The sequence below is a fragment of the Lutjanus erythropterus genome, chromosome 15 (assembly GCF_056507025.1).
Source record: "Lutjanus erythropterus isolate fLutEry1 chromosome 15, fLutEry1.hap2, whole genome shotgun sequence".
Lineage (NCBI taxonomy): Eukaryota > Metazoa > Chordata > Actinopteri > Lutjaniformes > Lutjanidae > Lutjanus > Lutjanus erythropterus.
In genome coordinates, this window is record NC_139331.1 from 12,803,024 (window position 1) to 12,826,434 (window position 23,411).

At 40.6% G+C, this 23,411-nt stretch overlaps 1 protein-coding gene across 6 annotated transcripts in view; it reads right to left on the reverse strand.

The window, feature by feature from the left end:
- Window positions 1-1,319: 1,319 nt before the first annotated feature.
- The window catches only part of runx2b (RUNX family transcription factor 2b), a 56,557-nt gene continuing 34,465 nt past the window's right edge, over window positions 1,320-23,411 (reverse strand). For 4 of the 6 annotated variants that reach the window (XM_084736886.1, XM_084736887.1, XM_084736889.1 and 1 more), the window contains 3 exons: window positions 11,865-12,032; window positions 8,937-9,098; window positions 1,320-4,634 (listed from right to left, as the gene is read on the reverse strand). In XM_084736886.1, the coding sequence (XP_084593012.1) occupies window positions 4,156-4,634; window positions 8,937-9,098; window positions 11,865-12,032 (809 nt within the window). In that variant the 3' untranslated portion in view covers window positions 1,320-4,155. The remainder of the gene's footprint in view (window positions 4,635-8,936; window positions 9,099-11,864; window positions 12,033-23,411) is intronic. The other 2 variants (XM_084736890.1, XM_084736891.1) reach the window with 1 other exon arrangement.

The following is a 23,411-nucleotide window of genomic DNA, read 5'->3' on the forward strand; positions in this document are numbered from 1 at the left end:
CTTACTGAACCATGACTGGCTTCAAACTAGTTGTGGTGTTACAAAATTACGCTTGTACGCACACGTCTTAAACTGTTTCAGCATCAACACAAAGGGTGGCTCGGTGGGTTGATTCAACTCCCACCTGTGGCCCTGTGCTAACAAATAAAGGCATACAAGCCCAAACCATATGAACAAATAAAGTTGCTTCATTTATATTAAAAAAAACTAAGAAAGTAGAGCTGCAACAATTAGTTGATTAATCTATAAACTGAATTAAAGAAAACTGTCAATTATTTTGATAATGGATTAATAATTTCAGTCATTTTTCAAGCAAAATGACAAACACTTGTTGGTTCCAGCTTTTTGTACGGATTTGCTTCTATTTGGTAAAAAATCCCAATAGAATTTAGCGGAATCAACTAATCTTTTCTCATAATATATAAATATACACGTTTGTTAATTCAAGATAATTAAACTTAAAATTTCTAGTGTTTATTTTCATAACATTTGTAAACATGACCTCTTCTAACTAGGATTCTTTTGACTTGAAACGATGAGTTGAATGAATGTTGAATAAATACTGTACAGTTCAGTTGTTCAGTTGACTCATTAATTTAACTTTCTAAAGAAACATGATCAGCATGCAGTGTTTGAGAGTTAGCTGCAAGTCTTTAATCCTTCACACAGAAAATGTAACAGGAAATCAATTTCAAATCAGTGTGACTGAAGAGTTGCTGCTTCAACTGAACGTCTTGAGTTTATTGAACATGTTTTCTCAAGAACGACTGAATTAATATCATGTTTATTTGATTTAGCCAAATCTTTTATTTGTTTTGTACCATTAAAAAATTACCTCAGTTTTTCAAATTCAGCCAGCTTAAAATTTTAAGGCAGCCTGGACACAAACTTTAAAAAAAAAAAAAAAGTTAAAATACATAGTTTATTTTTACAGTGTATGATAGTAAGTGAAGCCATGTCCCTTTGGGCTCTGGGAAATTGTGAAAAGCATCTTTTCAATTTTCTGACAGTTTATAGATGAAATGTTTGACTGATTAATTGGGCAAAATAATCAGAAATAAAAATAATTATTAGTTGCAGCTCTAAAAGAAACTTCAACTTCAAACAGATGAACATGAAAACATCCTTCTGGTGTCAAACTGCACATACATCATTCATTAAGTTACAAAAAGCAAAACACATTTTTGAGTGGAGACGGGCTTCAAATGACAGGAAAATCTAAATACTCAGAAAATGTTGTGGATAATCACATGCATATTGCCTTTTTTATATTAAACAAAATTAAAATTCCAGTGGAAAGATGAGATTAAGAGGGAAAATTAAGTTACAAAATTCCTATTTTATTCTTAAAATAAACAAAATGTACAATCACAATGCCAATTTCACTCATTGTTGTCAGGTCTGTTTGTCCCTTTGAAAAAAAAAGATGATCTTTATGAAACGTACCAGCAAAACCTAACGGAGTCTCCATTAGATTAAATTTCCTGACAAGTGTTTATGAGAGAAGAAGCATAACAACAGACATAACGAGTAAACTTTACATAAGAGCAGGGTAAAGGTACGGTTCCTGGATATCATACATGTTGATCATTAAATAATACAAGATTTCTGAAGACAGTTTGTACGCAACATTTAACCAAAGCAAAGAAAAAGGATGAACCTCTTGTTTTCTGACAAGAAAAAAAACACAACACAAACAAAAGCAGATGAGGACAAAATGGGATGTCAGTGCTGCATTGATGTGTAAACAGTTTTTAAAAGACCATTTCCTGTTCAGAGTTTGGAAAGAAAGAAGCAGATTAAATAAATTCCAACAGATGTGCATAGTTACTATGGAGACACTGAATAAATCTGTAATTGGAAAAAAGCTATAAAATCACAACAATCTAAAAGGTTTTTATTTGCTTTCTTATGTTACACTGTAACAGCAAAAAGACTTTTCGTTTGGGCCGAAGCAGTCGGGGAAATGTAGTGTGACATGTTCAATTCCATTAAGTGAGTTCAGAACATCCTCTGCAGAGACTGGAAAAGAGGCACTGCGTGCAAACCTTCAGTGAAAAGCTTGAAGTCTGATCCTTGGACAGGACCATGTTTTTCTCAGCTTTTTCAAATTGGGTTATTATATTACCTACATGCACTGAATATCATACTGTATGAAAGCAAGAAAAATGCTTTTTTTAAACAAATACCAACTGCCTTGTGAGATCAGATTCGACTCCAATGTAAATGGCTTGTTTGGCCAAGTGTTATCCATTCTGTGTGTGTGTGTGTATATATGTGTATGTGTGTGTGCATGTGTGTGTGTGTGACTCCAGTGGCGTTATATCTACACTGAGGACCAAAACCACGAGCCCTGCTGGCAGCCTGCCGCAAGTGCTGCTCGAAATAAAACAAGAAATAAGTGCTTTATGAAACAAACATACACAAGTCTCCCATATTTTTTGGTTACCAGTTTGCTGCCAGCAGCTGCATCCAATCACCTCGGTTTTTGCACTTTTTCCTCTAACTCCAACACTTTGTTTAAAAAAAAAAAAAAAAAAAAAAAATCTCACATAGTAATTTCAAATTGGAAAATATCAGACCTCCCCTCACACTGGTGCCACAGACTGATTTTTGAGCGTGACACTGGTTAGTGAGGACGAGACAAATCCATTTGGAAAACCATGACAACAAAAGCGAAGAAAAAAGAAAAAAGGAAAATAAATAAATGTCAGAAGGAATGTCACAGTCTCTTTTGTCTTTAACTGTGATATTTCCTTTTCAGTCTCAGGGACTGAAAGAGAAAAATGCAATGAAACAAACAGAAAAAGTACCCGTGTGTGTCACGCACTAAGACACACTTTTTCAAAGCTATCTTTTGCACATGATATGAAAGCTATAATAGACTTGGCATGTTTTCCCTATAATCTTGACAGAGCATTCAGCCGGGCTGGATATGAAAATTCAGATTTTCCAAATCTGTGGGATTATTCCAGTCCTGAGGAGTTCATAAAATAACTGAACCTTAAAGTCTGACCTTCTGCTTTGGAGTGCACTCAGAGCACCACGAGGCGTGGCACTGCCATAATCATCTTTGGGCTACATATCAGTTCGTGCATGAATGTACCATTTCTTATTTGGACAAGAAAATACATAAAGTATCTGTGTGCATGTCAGACTAGACAAACTGGAGGAATCAAGCAGAATTTCCCCAACGGATAATTATTTTTCCCCATTGAAGCTCTCTCTTTCATGGTATGTTGCCAAGAGGCACAATACGAGTTATTGCTCAATAAATACCAAAGGTTTAATTCCAAGCCAAATGTGTGTCAACGCCTAGCACGGATGTTGGGCTCTTAACGTGTGAAGCAGTTAAACTGAAAGTTACACCAGAAGAAACATGTCGCAATACTCTCTTTGGAAATTACATTTCATATTCGAAACAATTTAAATCTTTGGGTACTACAAAACAATTAAACCTCTCACTCTCTTAAATTACCTATTATCAAAAAAAAAAACATTTTAACTTAGTCATATAGATGCATCAAAAATATTCAGATTACACTTCTTTGACTCAAGTTTCAAATACAATACATAATTTATGGCTTTATAAGTTAAAACTAAGTAAACGCCTCAATCTACATCAACGTTTCACCCACAATATACAAGTTAAATTAATCGGTTTAAAGCAAATTTACTGTCCATACCACTTAAGGTAACATAAGTGTTACTCTCATCACTTGCTACTCAGTGCCTACCTTGCATCTTGATATTGTCGTAGTACAAAAACATGCTCTGCAAAAAGCCTTATTGAAGTACAAACACTGTACAAAAGAGGAAGTCTTTTACAAATATTGTTGAAACATCCCTTAGCTTGTGGATTAAAATAAAACTGAAACAATGTCTCATCCACTTGGGCCTAGTAAAATCGTCTTTCTCATTATTGCTGTGAGAATGACTCCCTTTGTAGTGCCTTGGTCAAAACACATTCCAGGAAGACAAGTCCGTACAAGTCCGGTCTTTTTTCTTTTTTTTTTAATCTCAACCTTAATTTCCAAGCAAAAGGTAGAGATAGCTGATGAGAGCTCAAAAATCCCCTTTTCAATTAAAAAAAAAGGTTTTGTGCTTTCAAACCATGACATCACTTGACTTCCAATCTCCGCCTCCTGCTTTTCTTCAATATGGCCTCCACACTGCTTCATCCATGCGGCCTCCAGGGTTGAGAACAGTCGGGGAGTTACTGTGGCTCCCGTCGCCATCCACCCCTCCCTCCGTCTGGCTGGGCAGGTTGGGGTTCACCAGAGAGGTGCCTGTGGAGGCGCTAGTGCAAGGTGGGATCATCCGCGACGGCGAGCGGTCCCCGCCGGGAACCATTGAGAACTGGTAGGAGCCGGACGAGGCGCCGTAGTAGAGATAGGGCGTGCTGCTGGTCTGGAAGGGTCCGCTCTGGCTCTGGGTGGAGCCCGGGTAAGGAGGGGGAAGGTAGGTGTGGTAGTGGGCGCTGCCCAGCGACATGGCGGAGGTGACGGGCGGGGTGTAGGTGAAGGTGGCCGGGTAGTGCATCCGAGGGCTGGAGAAGCGGCTCTCTGTGAGGGAGGAGAGGCCCGGGAACTGACGGTCAAACTGACCAGGAAACGGGCTCAGGTCAGAGGAACCTACAGACACAAACACATAGAAACGTGTGTTTAGGATCACTGGCAGGAAGTAACTAAGTACAAATATTACTGTACTTAAGCAGAGTTTTCAGGTATCTGTACTTAACTTAGAGCTGCAATGATTAATACATTATGAACTGATTATTAAATTAATCACCAGCTATTTTGATAATCGAATAATTCTTTTTGTGCCTTTTTAAGAAAAAAGTCAAAATTCTCTGATCACAGCTTCCTAAATGTGAATAGTTTCTGGTTTCTTTACTCGCTTATGACAGTAAAATGAATATCTTTGGGTTGTGGGCAAAACAGGACATCTAAGGACATCATCTTGAGTTTTGGGAAACACTGATAGATATTTTTACCACAATTTTCTGACATTTTATTGGACCAAACAACTAATCAATTAATCAAGAAAATAATCAACAGATTAACACACAATATATAAATTCTGTCACTAGGACTCTCACACGTTAAAACAATAACAAAAGACGTGGTTTGATGACGTTGCGAGGTCACATGGGATGATGAGAAATGTTATTTTTACTTTTAAACAAACCACCTAGTTGATGAAAATCTATTTGACATGACTCACGCACAAATCATGTTCAAGGTAAAGTTTTATTCACGTATATGTTGTGTTTGCTGACATCCTTAAATCTTTGATGCATCTGATATATTCTGTGTCTTGCCAGAAGTTGTAGAAACTAGAAACTAACTAGCAATGATAGCAGGAAACGCACTGTTAACTTATATAAATGATGGATTTCTCTGAATTTGAACATTGTTGGAAACATGTGGGATCTAAGTACACAACTCAACAAAATATATAATAGACATTTTAATGTGGAAACTTTTTTCACACAAATATCGGTACTTGAGTACAGAACATGTGTGTTTTCTCCACCTCTGTAAAAGATTCTCTGACATGAGCAGCACAGCAGATATTATCATATAAACCTCAATAATGACACTTCTTCATACCACTTTGACAGTTCTGATTATGTGAATTGTGGCTTTGGACTCTTAAACTATTTAGCACTTTGTCTTGTGGAGTAATTGAATTTAACAAATAAGTCCCTTGAGAAGTGAAACAGTAGTAAACTGGATTGTATGCGATCAAATATTTCCAACCAGATATGTGTATTAAGTCGTTTAGAAAAGATTTGAACTAATGGAGTTTGTGGGCACAGTTATGGAAGCGCTTTTATCCATAAATATTGTTGTATTCATCAACTTCAGTCAGTGCTGTTTTTCACTTCAACCCTTGAGTTTTTGATAAAGTTAACAAACACATCACTCAAGTCCCACGCATGCAATATGTTTACGCCTCTGCATATTTACGTTTCTGTGTGTGTGTTGGCGTATGTTCATGTGTATCTATAACTGTTTATGCATGCGAATGTGTGTGTGTGTGCAAACGGTGTGTGTGTGTGTGTGTGTGCGTGTGTGTGTGGGTGGGTGGGTGAGGGGGGTGTGTATGTGTGTGAATACTGTATGCACATAAAAAAGCAGTTGGGATGAATCAGGAGCTGCACATGTGGAAACACTTTGAGCAGAAACAGTTTCCATGAGATCCATAATGAGGCAGGGCTGAGCTCTGATGTGGCTCCTCTCCTCGCCTCCCATCGGCTCCAGCGTGTGTGTGTATGTGTGTGTCCGTGTGCACGCGCGCCGAGCGAGCCGAGAAGGAGCTGCTCCATCTCACCCTTCGTTCCTCTCTTCGCTTCATCCCTTAAAAAATACCCAAAAACCACTAACTGGCTGCGGCGAGCTTCGCGCTGGGCGCAGAGTTTAAGGAGAATAGGAGGTCCTCCCCCTCTCGCGCTCCCTCCCGTCTCCTCTCAGTGGTTTAGTCCAGCCATGGCGCTCTTATCATAAATCACCAGGCGTCTTCCGTGTCACCATGTCTGCTGTGAGAGGACAGGGGGTGGCGGGGAAGGGGAGGGGAGGAGGGGGACGCAGTGTTTATGTGCAGGGAGGAATTGCGAAGCCGGGTTTGTCGCTAGCGTCAGATAGCATATGCTGCCAATTAAGGCCTTTAAACTTCCTCTTTCCACAAGATCCGTTTGATTCTAATAGAAATAGTAGGTGATTGTCTCCGCTGTGGAGGAGCAGTGTGATCTCAGACATGACCAGCGCTGTTCAATAAACTCCTGACTCCTGCTTTTAACATTTGGACCTATTTTAAGTGTTCAAAGGGGCCCTGTGATGATGAGCCAGATCGAACTTTATTAGTTTAAATGAAACCAGAGTGGAACATTGTCTAAATATTTGGATGGATTTTACAAACTCTAGAGCTTCACTTCCGAATTTTACTTGACTGATGAACTTTTGCAACGGCTTCTTAACATTTCAGCACATGAGCTGGAGTTGTGTAAAGGTGTGTGGGTATGTGTGTGTGGAAGGGGGCGGGATGGTGCGGAGTTTGCGCCGGAGCATCCATATCAGCTTCTGCTTGTACTTGTCGGTATGTTCTGTGGCTGGATACTGTTACAGCGCGGCCCTGGCGAGGTGTCAACATGATCTCCAGAGATCTGAGAGCCTTAGTCACATCACTTAGGAGGCTTTAAATGCTCGAGGTGTGCGAGTGGGTGAAGGCGGGAGGCGAGGTTCGGGCCTGTGTGTCACTTTGAGAACAAAGCCTGACGCTCGCAAGATGAAAGCTGAAGGGAAAGACCAAACTAATCAAAGCTGACAAGGCAGCTGGCTGGATTTTAAACCCTTTCTAATGCAGAGTCACACGGCCGCGTCGCGTAATCACTCACCCTCGCTCGGGGCACACACACGGAGGCGGGTGTAGCACAAGAAAACAGAAGGGGGAAAAAAAAGAAGGGTAGAAAAAAAATACTCATATGGCAGTGAGTCAAACAGGTGTATGGGGGAGAAACTTGTCTGGCGGCATGTTGGGAGTTTAAAGGAGCTTTCACATTGGGGGAAAAACAGAGACAAATTGGAACACAGATGCTGCCGCTACAGCAAACAGACTGGCTAATGCAATTACCCAGAATTCCTTGTGAGAGTGGTGTATCGCTATAAAGACACTTTATTTGTCAGTCACGAGCCTGTTATTATCCCCGGGCCTGTTATTACCCATACTCCTCTGGGATCAAAGGCTTGGAGCGAGGAAAAAAGGAAACAATCGCTTTTTTTCCCCTCCGCTGTCATCCACGCCATCCAAACCGCTCTCTGGAGAGACAGTCGGACTCTGACAACATGCCTCCTTCCTCACGTTCATTTGAGAATGAGCTAATAGCAGCTCGCTGTGTTGTATTAGTCTCTGGTAAATAGTAGCTTATAGTTTGTGCTTTGCAGTCTTTGTTCATGTTCCTGTTAAGGATGCACAATATTAGATGTACCAATATCTGATACACCGATATTTTCCAACTCGTTTTGGCCGATGCTGATACTGATATATGCACATATTTTCATTATCAATTCTCTTCTGGAATCAACATATTATTTTGCCTTTTCCTTTCACGATGACGCATCAGCAGATGCAAACACAAAATAAGCTTTTCAAAATAAAATACAATGCTCTTCAAAATAAACTGCAATGGTTTTCCAGATATAATACTATGCTTTTCAAAATTTCCACATTCACTGGGCAAAATAAGAAAACGACTGCTGACAGTTTTTTTTTCTCTTTTTTCGTCAGTAATTTGTTGTTATCACTGATATGATGTGTCTTACGATGGACTTTTTATACAGTTGAAGGAATGTGATTTTGCTGCTATAGTTGCTATTAGGTATTATTCTGCCTATTCTTATTTTGATGACTTTTGATGATGGCAGATCTAAACATACAATACAACCCTTTTAAAAATAAAATAGAATGCTCTTCAAATTCAAATGCAATATTTTCAAAATAAAATGCAAGGCTTTTTTTTCGCTAATTTGTCTTAACATGGACAATTAAATTTGTAGTGTTGAAGGAATGCGATTTTGCACTTCCTTACGTGAACGACGCTGAGCAATCTCTGTATATAGTGAGTTAGATATCCGTTTCAGACACTTCTAAAAACGTCCACAACGCCGACATACTCGTGTCACGTGTAAATATTTAAAATGTTATCGTTGTGACAGAAATATCTGTATTTTTAGCCGACAAGACATTTCATTTTAAAGCCTTTATACTGATGATGTGCTGATAGTATTCAGCTTGTTGTATGCACGTCTGTCTTTCTCTGTCCCCTTCCCTCTTTTCATCATACAAGAAAATGAATCATCTGGACTATTTATGGAGGTTTAGGCAGTCCTGATGGGACAGGATGGTTTCACACATTGGCAGAGTAGTGGATCTACCTGGCAATCGTCTAGGCACGTCACTGATGGCAGGCAGGCCCGTGCCTCGGCTGGAGGAGAGGGGGGTGGTGGAGTGGACTGAGGGGGACGCCATGGGACTCAGGTAGGACGGGTACGTCTGTTCATACGACCAGGGAGGAGAGGACTGGGACTGACGAGGGTCTGATGGGGAGAAATGGAGCGAGGGAAGAAAAGGAGGAAGGAGAAAAAGAACCCAGAAAGACATATAAAGAGAAAACAGACAGGAAGAAAGATGATTACCAAAGGCCCGTCAGCTGGTTCAAATGCTCTAATTGTTTTTTGCTAAAATGAGCAGCAAACTGAAAATAACATTCACAACAACTTGACTGTAGACATTATTAGTGTCTGTTTCGCTGTGCTGATGTTTAGAGGTAAGTATCAGTTGGGCGCGTTATGCAACATCCTCCATAATGACACATCTAATGTTTACCTTCGCAGAGAAGATCTTCCTGTTTGCCTTATAAAACATTGTGCTTGCAGCTGAGGCACAGAGAGCTTTGCTGGCACACACCCAGGGTGTAAACACACCAGCAGACAACCAAGAAAATAACTGCCGCACACACTTTTGTTTGTGTGTCTGTGCTGCAACCCTCGCATGGAGCATGAAAGTCAAATGGTATTGCATTGTTTGCGGGCTATTTTTATGTGTTGTGATGAAGCTGGTGAACAAATCTGCTGTGATTTATGACTTCTAATTCAGTGATATGTGACTAGGGGTACTTCTGTATTTACCAGTGGGTGTGTAGAAAGACAGTGCAGTTGCTTCACTACTTCGAAAAAAAAAAGAAGATTTGATTTAAAAAGTCTGTCCATGTGGATGTAACTTCTCTAAACTCAGTGCTGGGTTTGAGAGTGCAAAAAATGAGTAAAAAGTTTAAATACTTAGCTAAAAAAAATAATGAATAAAGAATTCAAATAGTTAGCTAAAGTAATGGATACAGGCTTGAACTATGTAGCTAAAAGTAATTGATAAATGGTGGAAATAGTTAGCTAGTGGGACCTGACTATGGGTTCTTCTGCATTTACCAGTGGGTGTGTAGAAAGATGGTACAGTTGCTCAGCTAATTTAAAAAAAGATGATTTGATTAAAAAATATGGCCATGTATTGAGTTAGATGTAACTTCTTAAAGTTAAGCGTTGACATCGAGAGTGTGTGAAAACTAGTTAGCAAGTGAAGAAGTTTAAAAAGTTAGCTAAAAAATAATGGGTAAAAGGTTTAAATACTTGCTATGTTAAAAACAATTTTTAACAGCTCAAATAGTTAGTTGAAGTAATGGATAAAGGGTTAGGGTAGCATAAAGTGTTGAAATAGTTAGCTAAATTTAATGGAAATGGTTAGCAAAAAGTAGTGGAAAAATGGTTGAAACTGTTAGATAAATTAATGGACCAATGGTCAAAACAACATTAATGTAACAACAGTAATGGTTTAAGTTAGCTAAAACTAATGGATAATAGTTGAGGCTAACCTGCTCAGTGGTACATTGCAGGAATGCAAATGGGACGAAACTGACCTAATAATTGACAGTTCATGAAATAAAATCATTTCAATAACAATAATCATTTTTATATAATTTATATCCCATTGAAAAGAAACTGAAAGCACATTTGGAACACGTCAGGTTGTACTTGAGTTCACTGACAGGGCTGTGTGGGTACGTCAGACAAGAGGTTGGGAACGTGCTCTACTCGAAGCTGCGCTTTGATATAAAGTTCAAGTTTCATCTCAAAATATTAACACCTGAGAAGCAGTTTGCTCACATGCAATTAATGCCCAGTCCGGAGTGTGAGACTGTGCACTCGCTCACACAGTGCTACGCTGTTTAACCATCCCTCAAATGATCCACTAAGTAACACTACAAAGGCGTGCCATAGAGTAACTAAGAGCTAAATGACGACCTGTGACGAGAATCCAGAGGTGTGGATGATCAGGTAGCAGCCATCCTGACTGAACCGTGAGAGATGGTGTTACCTTCTAGGATGTAGCTTGATAGAGTGACGGAGTAGAGAAAGACAGACGATCTCGGAGGCATTGTAACATCCCTCAAATGAGTCTGCAGTCCCATCAGGATGTACCCATGGCTCCAGTTTGGGTTTGATATTTCACCTTACAAACAGTAAATGTTACCTAATTTGTGACTCAGTTTGTGACTGCGTGCTTAATTAGGCCATTGTTCAGAAATTGTGGTGTATATTCAAGATGTTTCGACTTCTTAGGTTAATTCTGGGCAAACTGTCTGAAAGCAAGGTTGCAATATTATTAAAACTATTTTCTGATATTAATATAAAACTCACAATATGTAAACTGCATATTGTGCACAATTGTTATGACTCATTTTATTGCTTTTTTTAATTACAATTTTCTGGAAACTGTTAATTTTGACTGAATTTTGCAAAGCACTAACATGGTATGATCATATCATAAACATGTTAATAAATGAAAGCAGATACATGATTATGCTGAATGATACTGAAGATGATACTTGCTCAGCCTTAATTAAATGCCTTGTATCCTTGGAAACAGCCCATAGAAACATGATTACACACATCAAAAAGAAACATGACAACCCAGAAGGTGAAACCAAAAGCTATTTTCATTCTGGGTGAAATAGGTTTCATTGTTCAATAAAGGGAATTAAGGTATTGATATCATTTTATGGAATGAAATACACCTCTGATGCTAATCAAAGGTAGAGCAATAAAATGATTTTGTATTGAAATCTTTTGGACCTCTCACCATGAAATCCCAAAAGAAAACATTTTTTCTCACATGGGGTCGGAGGTCAGGATCAGCTACAGCACAGTAAGATCTTGCTCTATTTCACCTCATCAAGGCGGATGCTCGCTGTTATCGTGCTTAGTCCCAATCTTTGCTGGGTTTGAGGCAAAAGTCGAGAATGGGATGCTCACCCGTTATCTGCGTCTGTCCCTGCGGGTTGAAGGAGTTGGCCGCTGTGTTGAGAGTCGGCCGGGGCCCTTGAGTTGGAACAGTCACCCTGACCCTCATCCTCTCAAGCTCACTAAGGCGGTCTGAGAAGAGACCAGTCTTGGGAGGATCCTCTAGTTTCTGACGATGCCCTGCGGTCACACACAAAACAGTGGTTTATTGGTGAGGAGTTGCACAAGTCATTGATGGTCCCTGCAATAGAACAGTTTTATTTGATGATAATGATAATTACTGCTGTGATGTTGCATGCAAACCATATTTTTTATCAACTATGATGCTCTCAGCTCTGTAGGCCTAATGATGTTCATTTGTTTGCCTTAGAGCCTGTCAGTTCTCCAGAATAATGCACATATAATGACTCAGCTCTTCTGTGTGCCATGGCTTACTTGGTAAACATAGTTTGTCCTCCTAAACAAAGAGGAGGTACAGGGCTTTTGGGAATGGGATGCTACATCCTGCTAATTAACAGAGGGAAATTACCTTGCATCACCTCTCATGAGAGAAAAAGAGAGAGTTAAGTCAGGGCGATACTGAGAGTGAGAAGTTGCATGTATGCCGAGTTTTTAACCTGAGGCTTATTCCCCAGGTAAACACAAGCTCTCACGCCATCGCATCATTATCCCCACAGGAGTCGTAACCTTTGCCAAATATATTTTTACCCGTTCTTTTCCTGCATTCCTCTGCTGATAATTTTACACCCTTTATATCCCTGATTCTATTCTCATCACTCTCTTAGGCTGGTAACTCTAGACTCCTCTGATGTACAAATACAGCACAACCACACTGCAAACACAGACTGTGCACACAAGCACAAGACAATGTGTCCCTTGCCCTGTATAAGTGAGCCCATTTGTGCCCCAGTGGTGCTATCATCCCTGTAGTGGGAACCACAGCAAAACCTACCCACAGGCCCAGGTGTAGACTATAGTTAAGCAAAGGTGGGGTGGAAAAGAGAGGCCTGTACACACACAGTCCTTTTCACCACTGACACAGGCCTGTGTCAGTGCGTCTGTCTGGTCTTGCACTAGTTCCCCTCTAAAGGCGGTAAAGTAAATATCAAACAGAGGAGAGCAGAAACTCCTGCTGTGCTTGGCAGAGCTCCAGCTGGCTCAGACAGAAACAGCAAGCTACTTCAGAATCCTGCCCAACCTGCCTGCTGCCTGCACTGGGAACAAAGGCCTGGCACTACACCTCCAGCACCACTGGGTGGGTGTTGTGGAGGGAGAGGAGAGGAGAGGAGGGGAGAAAATCATCATTTGTGTTCCTGAATCACCTTCACAAAGATCAAAGACCACAGATACCAGCCTCGCAGGGGGGATGTGTGAAATACTGGTCAAACCATTAAATGATTAATGGATTAGTGAATTGAAAGAAAATTAATTGCCAGCTATTCTGCTAGTCAATGAATTGTTTCAGTATTTTTTCAAGCAAAAGTGTCAAACATTTACCTCTTCTAGCTGCTTACATGTAAGAATTTACTGGTTTTCTTTGTCATTTATAATAGTAAATGAAGAGTCTGCATTTTGGACTGGGGAAGTGTGTCGAACATTTTTCACAATTATTTGACAGTTTCATAAACTGAATCGATTAAACATACAATATTTAAGTTCTGCCACTAGGGGTCTCTCTCTCATGTTAAAACAATAATAAAAGACGTAGTTTGATGATGTGAAATAGCGTGGGATTGAAACAACCACCAGAGTTGATGAAAATCTATCTGACATGATGCAGGCTCTGATGTATCTGACATATCCAGTGTCTTATGAAAGTTATAGCAACTAGAAACTAGCAGAAAGTCATTTTTCTGCATTTGAACATTATTGGAAACATTTGGGATAATATAAGTTTAGAACTTCACAAAATATATAGCATATGTCTAGGATTTTATGATTATGTTAATGCAGATATGTTACATATTATAGCTTTAATTGATAATGAAAAGAGTCATTAGTTTGTTGCAGCCCTACATGCCACTTCTCTCTCTCTCTCTCTCTCTCTCTCTGCAGATTTTATGTTACCTTCAACGTCAAATAAATTAAAAACGACAACAAAATAATCTCCCTTGTCCTCTGTGCAGCATTTTTCCACTATTGCAAGTTTATAAAAAAAATATTTCCGCCTCTTTAAACCATCTGACTCTTCACAACAAATTAATCTATTCTGGAACAACTGGAATTCTGCTCTGCAATGACTTGAGAATGGCAGCAGTGAAAATGCAGCCAGTGACAGTCAGACAGACCATGATTTTTATTGCAATGACGTTACCGGACTGGCATCATACGGTTCAAAATAAACAGACAATCTCATCATCGGCTTCTTTACATAGTTGCATTGGAACGCAACTAATATCAGCTACTTAAAAACCTCAGCTTATTGAAGTTTTTTTTTTTTTTTTTTGCTTTTTAACATAATTCATGGCCATATTTCATTAATAATATTTCTCCATCATTCCTGCGGATAATTTGTGCCTCTCGCTGGCATTCCTCATCTCTCTTTGCAAGCTGTGCCCAGTCAATCATAGCGTTTCCATTTTCAACAGACCGAATTTCTATTCTAAAAAAGCCTCGGGACACAGTGCGGCCTTTGTGCACAGCCCGTCTCCTAGTGATGGGAATAAATAGCAATGGGAGACCAAGGGAGATGAGGGGAGACAGAGGGGGACAGACGCGATGGGGGGAGGAGGCACATGGAGAGGAAGAGACCCTGATGACCAGTAAATTAAGAGCTCTGGATGGGTCTGAACGAGTCAGGAGACACAGGCTCTGTGAGGAGTGCTGAGTACGGAGAACAGCGAATGGTGAAATAGTTAGAGAGGGTTTAGGATTTCGACATCTCTGAGGGAGATCACGAAAAAAGGACATATATTTACATTTTTATTTAAAGAGATAAAGACAATTTTTCTCTGTCACTGGTAGCTCAAACGTGTTGTCACAGCTTCAGTAGCTCTCAGCTTCCAACTTGGATGACCATACTGTCAAGAAACCTGTGGATGCATCCCAGTTTAAACGTATTTTTCTCCTATAGGAATGCAGCATGTCAACCACCACATTAAGGTCCAATTTACACTCCAAACAGCCAGACCTCAAGTCCATTAGTTTAGCAGGGCTTGACAGTAAATACAGTTTTTCATGAGTTAATTACACCTTTTAGAGGACAACTGTTGCCAAACACAAGACGTCTCAGCTGTTTTATCGGAACCCTAGCAGGGTGGAGGAATGAGCCGGGGGTATTTAAAGGAGCGGGAAAGGCGGATGATTTCACTGCCGTAGGGAAAGTCCCTGAGATTCCCATCATCCCTGTGAAAACAGCGGAGATTTTCGATAGCGCCTGCCACTTCCCTGCCCAGCCAGCGGCCGGAAACATGGACAGATTCAGACCAGATGTGAGCAACTTGCATACACACACGGAAACACACGTAGAAAACACACATGCAAGAGTGGACGTATGCAAACACACGTCTGCATATGCAATCATGCACATTTGCACACATGCATCATGCATACTGTACACCCCTGCTTGCACATGCACATACAGACCAGGCTTAGGCATGCACACAGCCACACACTAAAAAAGATTAATAATGATTAGATAACACCTCTATAGATAGTATCTCTAATCACACAGTTGCACACTGATCCTAGAATAGTATTATTACAGCCGTTCCAGAGACATAAGTCTGGATTCAACTCGCCCCTGCTGATCTGATAACAGTTAGTAAGAGCAAGTAGGCAAACAGAATATAAGTCCTCTATAATTAATGGCAGCATTGGATTGGATCTAAGCCTGAGCACATAGATCTTTGACGGATGGTTAGCTGTTCCTTCATATGTCCAGGCTGAAAAGTCTCAAGTTTTTTTAGCTAGGGAATGGTTTGTACTGGGATTTCATGACAAGGGTACCAGTGTGTTTTAAAAAAAAAAAATGTTCTGAGGGCAAAAAAGTGTAAAGAAATAGTTTTGGGGAAATATCCATTTTTTTTTCTTGCAGAGAGTTAGATCAGAGGATTGATACCACTTTCATGTCTGCACGGTAAATGTGCAGTTACAGCCAGCAGCTGGCTAGCTTAGCCTAGCATAAAGACTGGAAACAGCGGTACCAGTTAACCTGGCTCTCTAATAAACTTAGTTTTAAAAAATGCAAACTAAATAAATGAAAATAAGGTTTTCTATGGGCTGTGTCAGAATAAACTGGCATATGAACACTCAATCGGAGTAATGTGTAACCACATTGAGCAAAGGCATGTAGATGTTAGATGTAGAGAGTTGGCTGTTGCTGCTAGCAATGCTAATGTTAGCCACAGTGTTGCAACTGGCTAGCTGCATGTAAACAACAAAGTTTAAACGAAGATGCTTCAACTCTGCTCAGTCTGAAAACTTGATGCATTCACTGAGTTGTTTTGTAGGATAACATGTTTAACATTATCTATTAATAAATAGTTTTAATGATTAATAAATAGGTCTAAATTAGAATTGCTGTTTAATCGACAGGGAAGTTAGCGTTCATTCATTTTGTCCATATTGGTGCATATTTTCTGAAAGCTTACAGATCCAGCTGTCATGGGGCAGCATAGCAGTGTAGCCAATAGTTAAAAATAGACACAACCAGAAAACATAAAGAAGTTTTAAAAATCTGAAAGTACTGTAAATGATGTCATCAGTTACGTATTTCACGACCGTACAGACACTGCCATCTACAACACTACTTTGACTTTTACCTCTTTCACAAGAGGTATATTATTACAACTTCCTCCAGTGTTGCCATGTTCGCTAATGTCAGAAACTTTGACTCTTCTTCTTCTTCCTATTTGAACTTTTGATTCTGAGTGGCGCCCTCAAGTGGATGTATTGATTAACATCCATGCCAACATAAAGAACACAAAGAAGAATGTGGGGTAGCGATGGTGGGACATATCTTTTTTCGTACGTAAAGGGAGGCATAACAGAACCTTTACTGTACAGACACGAGAGTGGAATAGGTCCTCATGTCTCGGCAAGATGATGTTTCCAAACTGTCGATTCATTCCTTTCAAGAACCTCCTCCCCCCACCAACACACCACGTTTCAGCTATCACTAGAGACACATCATCAGAGGGAAATTCTCCTGCCTGCTGCCTGACTAAGTAACATGTGAGGAAAAAAATGGAGCGCCAGAAAATCCTGAATAAATGGGATAATTTATAAATTTGGTGTCACGTCATGCCCTCTAAGCCCTTCAGTCTGGTTTATGATCACCGGGTGCGATTGGATGAATGTATCTTTGGGGCTGATTCAGAAAAACCCCCATGCTCATGGAGCCTGGGTTGAATCAGCCTGTCTGTGTTTGTGTGTGTGTGTGTGTGTGTGTGTGTGTGTCAGTCATCTCACAGTGGAACAGCCAGTAAAGTGGATGAATGAATACACTGGCTCCATATTTCACTTTTTTATGTGGAGCCCTCACAGTGGCCATGTTGTTTTTGTGAGTGGTCAGAAACAATGAATTATTTCAGGTGGCAATCTGAAGCTGGCAGAGCATAGCTCGGGAGGAAAAGCGCTGAGTGGGTGACAGCCAGACGCCCGTCTACCATGGGGGTCTGGACAGGGGAGGGAGGAGAGAAAGGAGATGATAAATACAGAATTGGAGGGGGAAAACGAGAGAAAAGAGGAAGAAGTGAAAAAGAGACGAGAGAGGAGGTGTGAGAGATGAGGCAGCAAGCGAAGGAGAGAAGGAGACGGAGAGAAAAGGGGGAGCCAGGCTGTCGTGGAGCCCTGCCAGCCGTCTGTGTGGTCCATGCGTTCCAGCCTGGAGGAAGCAAGCCAGGCAAGGGAAGGGCACACACACACACACACACTTACATACACACACAGACATACACAATAATTCCCAAAGGCGAAACATTTATTGAACACAAAAACACATTATATACACACTTGTATGATAAAGTTTAAAGTGCACACGCAGTCACACACACAGACACAGCTTTTGGCTTGTGTGTGGCTTTCAGACAGGCTCCCTCTGCACCTCTCTGCTCGCATTAAAGTGTTTTGATTCAGAACAGAGGAGAACAAATCCCTCAGAGATGTATTTTTGCTGTAGCTCCAGGGCCAACCAACTCCGGACCCTCTTTCTTAATCTTTGTCTCTTTTTATGATTCACTTTCTGCCTCCCTTTCTTCCTCTTTCTTCTGCTTGTCTTCCTCTCTGTCTCTCCCTCCCACTGAATGATTTTGTGTTTTGCGTTGTAAAGGCCTTGGCACTTCTTCAAGGAACTTCATAAGACATTCAACTGACTGACTGCCTCTGGAAAAGCCTGCAGTCTTTTTTTCTTCTCTCTTTACCCCCTCCCCTCTTCCCTCCCTCCCTCTTTTCATTCCTTTTCCTCCTGATGTTTTAGTGAGTTTTATTTGTCCGGCTCCCATTGTTAAAAGCTGTTTTGAGTAAAGCAGCAGTAGATAGGTGTGGGCATGTATCTGTCTGTGAGGGTGAAAAGAGTTTTGAGTCTTCTCAGATCCCAGTCAATTAACTGGATGCTGTACAATAGCATATTATATTTTGGGACATACCGCTTGATGCAGTCACTGACAAGGAATGATAATCCAGAGACATAAAGGGCCTCATATTCCTGTACATAATTCAAGGAAATGAAATGAAAGCTGGCTGACATCATCTAAATAGTGTGGTACAGTGTAATTAGCATCGGTGAGGTTCTTAGCATTTAGCACTGAGCATAAACGGCTGTTGTAAGGAACAAAGCCCAAGGTAAATAGTACCCTCCTGCTGGCGCATGTAATGGTGTGTGTGTGTGTGTGTGTGTGTGTGTGTGTGTGTGTGTGTGTGTGACGCTGTTCAGAGGCCTTCTGGTGTCGTCATGACAGACATGTTAATGAGGGCATCTCACTTACTCACACTGTTTCCAGTCTGGCAGAACTGAAGATACAAGGTACTAGGTATATTTATTTACCATTATACAACACAGGGTTGTATAGCAGGACAATGGGAGTCTTTTAAACAGAGTTCTCATAGGATGTAGCCTAGCAACCACTTCAGTAAGGTTGTTTAGGTGTGTGAGTGTATGTCTGAGTGCATGTGAGTGAGAAAAGGTGTCAGTGCTGAGTGCTGTATTTGATACAGTAGACCATTCATCATCACCCACTGCTTATCTAACGTGTGGTGTGCCACAAGGCTTAGTTTTGGGTTCACTATTGTTTTCTGTTATTGTTTTTTTTTTTTGTTTTACATTCTTTGCAAATAACTTATCAAGTTTCATGTTTATACAGACAAAACTGAGCCATATGTATAAATAATAAATTGCAATGTTGTCACTCTCATTAACTGTCTTGATTAAATTAAGCAATGGTTGTCCAACAATCTCCTGCAGCTAAATGGAAATAAAGGGCCTGAGAATGATAACTATAACCGTAACTGTAATGCTAACAATGTAAGCAGCTGATAAATAATAACATTCTGTAAACAGTGTCGCCAAGCACATGCTGCATGCTCCAGCTGTGTTGGCAGCTCATGAGAATGGATACAGATGACCTGTTACTGCAGCATGTCGTCCAGAGAAACAAAAGAAAACCAGGAGGATATGGATTGACAAAACTCTTCAAAGGCCTGAACAGTCAGGAGAATTCAGTAGCCTAGTCTATTATGCAAGTTGCCATCTCTTGAAGACATTTTTTCCCTGCTTTTATATAGGTCAGTATCAATTTGATGGTATCCTGGTGGTCATTAAAGAGGACACCAGTAAGGACCACACAAATTTCAGACATTCTATCAGTGCCAAACATTGTTTGGAAGCATGTTTCAGGTATTTTTTTATGTGTAATGTGCAGCCCAATATTAAATCTGAAGTCATTTACTTTAATGTCATTTTTAAGTCAAGAGGGTTTTACAGTCCTGCTCTAAAAATCACATCCAGAATTTTCTATCCTCTGTTGACCTTGAGAAAATTATCCATTGCTTTTAATTTCATCCCATTTGGACTACTGTAAATCACTTCTTCATGTTTAAGCCAGATTTCTATCTCTTGATTTGCAGTTGTTCCAAAGTGTGGAAACAAGGATCTTAACAGATGCAAGGACGTGTGATCACATCAGCCCTATCTAACCTCTATCCTCCTTTAACCAGTTAATTTAAGAACTTATTTCAACCATTTGCTGATTACGTTGAAGGCTAAATTAGATCTAGGTCCCAAAATACAACCCCTGTCAACCCCTTGTGAGCCGGACCACAGCCTGAGGTCCTGCCAAGGGTCTCCTAGCTGTTCCTAGATCAAGGTTAGTAACCAGAGGCGACTAGGATTCCTTGCTGGAGCAACTTAGACTTGCTATTTCTGTGTCAACTTTTAAGTCCCTCCACATGCATTTTCATGCTCATAATTTTCAGCTTACTGTTAGCCACCTTGTCTCCTAATGTGATTTTACATTTTAGCTTTATTTTTCTGTACATTAGTGTATTGGTGCACATATTCTTGTCTTGTTCTGTGAAGCATTTTGTAATTTGTTTTAAAAAAGAAATACAAAGTTACTATGATCATTAGAGCTATTATTGTGAATATATAGAGAAAGATATCTCCAAATACAGTGTATATGTGTGTGAGTGTGAGTATGTGTGTGTGTCACAGGAAGAGTTTGGCTTGGCAGACAGGTCTCCTGAGCCACTAATATTGTCTGCAGGCCTGTAAGTAACTAGGGCCTCTTCACCAGACTTGTTAACACCCTGACCAAAATCGAACCAAAACACGACCCTGTCCCCAAGCCCAGATCCCCCAGACCCAGCGGCTTCAAACTCCAGAGCACAGAAACGGGCCTGACCGCTAACCTCCACCACTGACGCTTAACACACTCACACACGTTGTCTCGCACTCAGTTATACGCAATAACCACTGCAGTATGCCACAGCAAGACACAGTGTGTGTGACGCCACAATGGTTTTTGTCACCTCCTATGTTTGTCTGTCATCAATTAACTGTAATGAGAACAGTGGGTTTGGACAGAAAGCCTAGTATATTGTGTTATTACGGCTCGGCTATTATCACTCAGGAAGTTTGTCTCAGCTGGCCACAGCCACCGTCAGGAGCAACTGAAAGGAGACAGAACCACCTATAAAAGCATATTGGTTTAAACAACCACTCCCTGTCTATTAGCCCAAAATGACATTTAATGAGGTCTATTAGCTCTGTTCCAAATCAGCACTGTGGCTACACTAGACTAATGACACCAATAACACACAGTCTCTCTGCAAAACATGTCAGACGCAGGCGCTAGAGGACACACATATATGCATCTGCAATCATATCTAGGCGAGCAAACAGACACACGCGCTGACATGCATGAATACACACAGACACATACATGTGCGCACACTGCAAGTAGTTGGTGCAGTGGCAAACCACAGGGTAACCAAGAGCTGTCAAGCGATTAAGCACAATGCGAGCCGCAGAAACCGAGTTAGCCTCCCGCTAATAACACAGTGGCCAGAGGGACCTGACTAACCACTTACCATACCCACACATACACACACACACCAAAACACACACACATTGTAAACCTCTGAGGAAAATCATACCGCAGATCTTTAAACTAGGCCTCGTTGATATTCGTCACTCTGACCACGCAATTAATTAGCTAAATTTCAGCGCCACAGTTCAGAGATATGAGCCCTGCTCATTCACGGGTGGTCCGACTTTATTCCTCCACTGATATTAGATGAGGAACTGCTGGGGAAATGACATCCCTCAGGAAGACTCATATGGCTACCATAAGGCTCATCAAACACGCCGACACAAAATATCCTTCCTGAATGAGACACCCACAACCAGGCAAGTCATTAACAGGGAGCAAAAACTGCCAATAACACCAGGTTAGGTATTAAAAAAAATCAATAAAAAGCAGAATGGTTATTAATTTTAACTTTTTAGACCAGGTTCCCGTCAATGTTGAAATCAAGTGTTATTGTCAGCTTATTTTCCAGAAGCAACACTGTTTTTACAGCAAAGGGCCACAGAGTGCCAGTGTATGTCAGGCTTAAGACAGCCCACTGTTCTTTCTCCGTGTGTCTCTGTGTGTGGACCCCTCCCTGCAGGGGCCCGGTGTACCACAGGCCTCCTAATTACCCACTCGTTTAACACAAAATAGAGCTGTAATGGCCAACAAAGCCCCCACCCCCCATATGTGTCAATGAAGCGTTCACAGATAGAATCACAGTTTTGGAGACAGCCGGTGCTCTCAGCTCTGAGTCTCTCCGTGCTGAAAACCTGGAGGAGGGGAGGCCGTGGTTGAGAGGGCACATGTGTGTTTTGCCACCCTCCGACCTCAGCTTAATGACCCCTGAGAGGGAGACGTGTTCTGGCTGTAGTTTTTGGGTAAATTACACCGGCGCTGCAATTCTGACCACTTAACAGCAAAGTAAAGAAGTTCAGGGGGTTACGTATGATGACATACTCTTTATTGCTTAAATTACTGTCCTGAGACTGAAGTTAGAACATGCAGACTTTTACCTTTAGACCACAAATTAGTCTGCGACAAAGGGAAGAATAATAGATGAAAGTGAAAAGTTTCTTTACTATGCCAGAATCAACTCACCTGATGTCAGGTACTGCTTTTGTCTGGTTTATCCTGTTTTACACCAAAATTAGTGTGTTCATAAAGGTTTTTTAAACACAGCTAAATCGAATAAAAGTAGGCAACTGACCCCTTTCCTATTGCCAGAGGATGAGTTTTCCTTTCTGTTTTTTATCTGCTGTGTGTCTAGGGCAAAGACTCAGCTCATATTTGTGCAAGAGAGCAAAAAGAATTTTTAAAAGTCCTTGTCTGTTAAGCTCTAAGAACTTTTGTAGTTTCTAACTGGATCTCTGTGGTATGAAGTTGGTTTCTCTCCTGTGTTGCTGTTTGTACTTTCAGGTATCTGCTTTATTTTACTGTTTCATGTTCGCTTTCAGCTGTTCAGGAGTGGTGCTAAATTACTGCTGGTGAAAACATTTCCTGATGTTGCTGCTTCATAAATAAAAGGTTTAAGATAACAACAATGGGAGACTTTTATTGAGAAGAATTTGGGGGAAATAAATTGTTTATCTACCATCCAGTTCGACTAAAGACAAGCTCATCATTGATAAAATATACACTATCAAGCAGTTGCAAGCTCCACTGTCCTGGACTGATGCACTGAGACTAATCGAGTCAAACCAAGCAGCATGTGTAATAAAAATTGTCACAGAAGTTACACATGGAGGTGACAAGCCTTCGTTATCTCCACTGAAAAGGGGTGAAAAGTAGCGTGTCACTGCCGATTGGAGCTGGAGCTGCTAGATACCCTTGACACTGCAAAGTCATTTGACCTGGAAATGAATGCCAATTGCACCCTTTCACACTGGAGATAAAAGCCGTTTGTTTGCTCTTTTTTTTAATGCAGGGTAAAAGACACACTGCAACTTTAACAATTAGTCAATTAATCAGTTCGTTGTCAACTATCAATTTAATCACCAACTATTTTGACAATAGATGAATCGTTTTGAAAATATGTCCAAATTCTGTG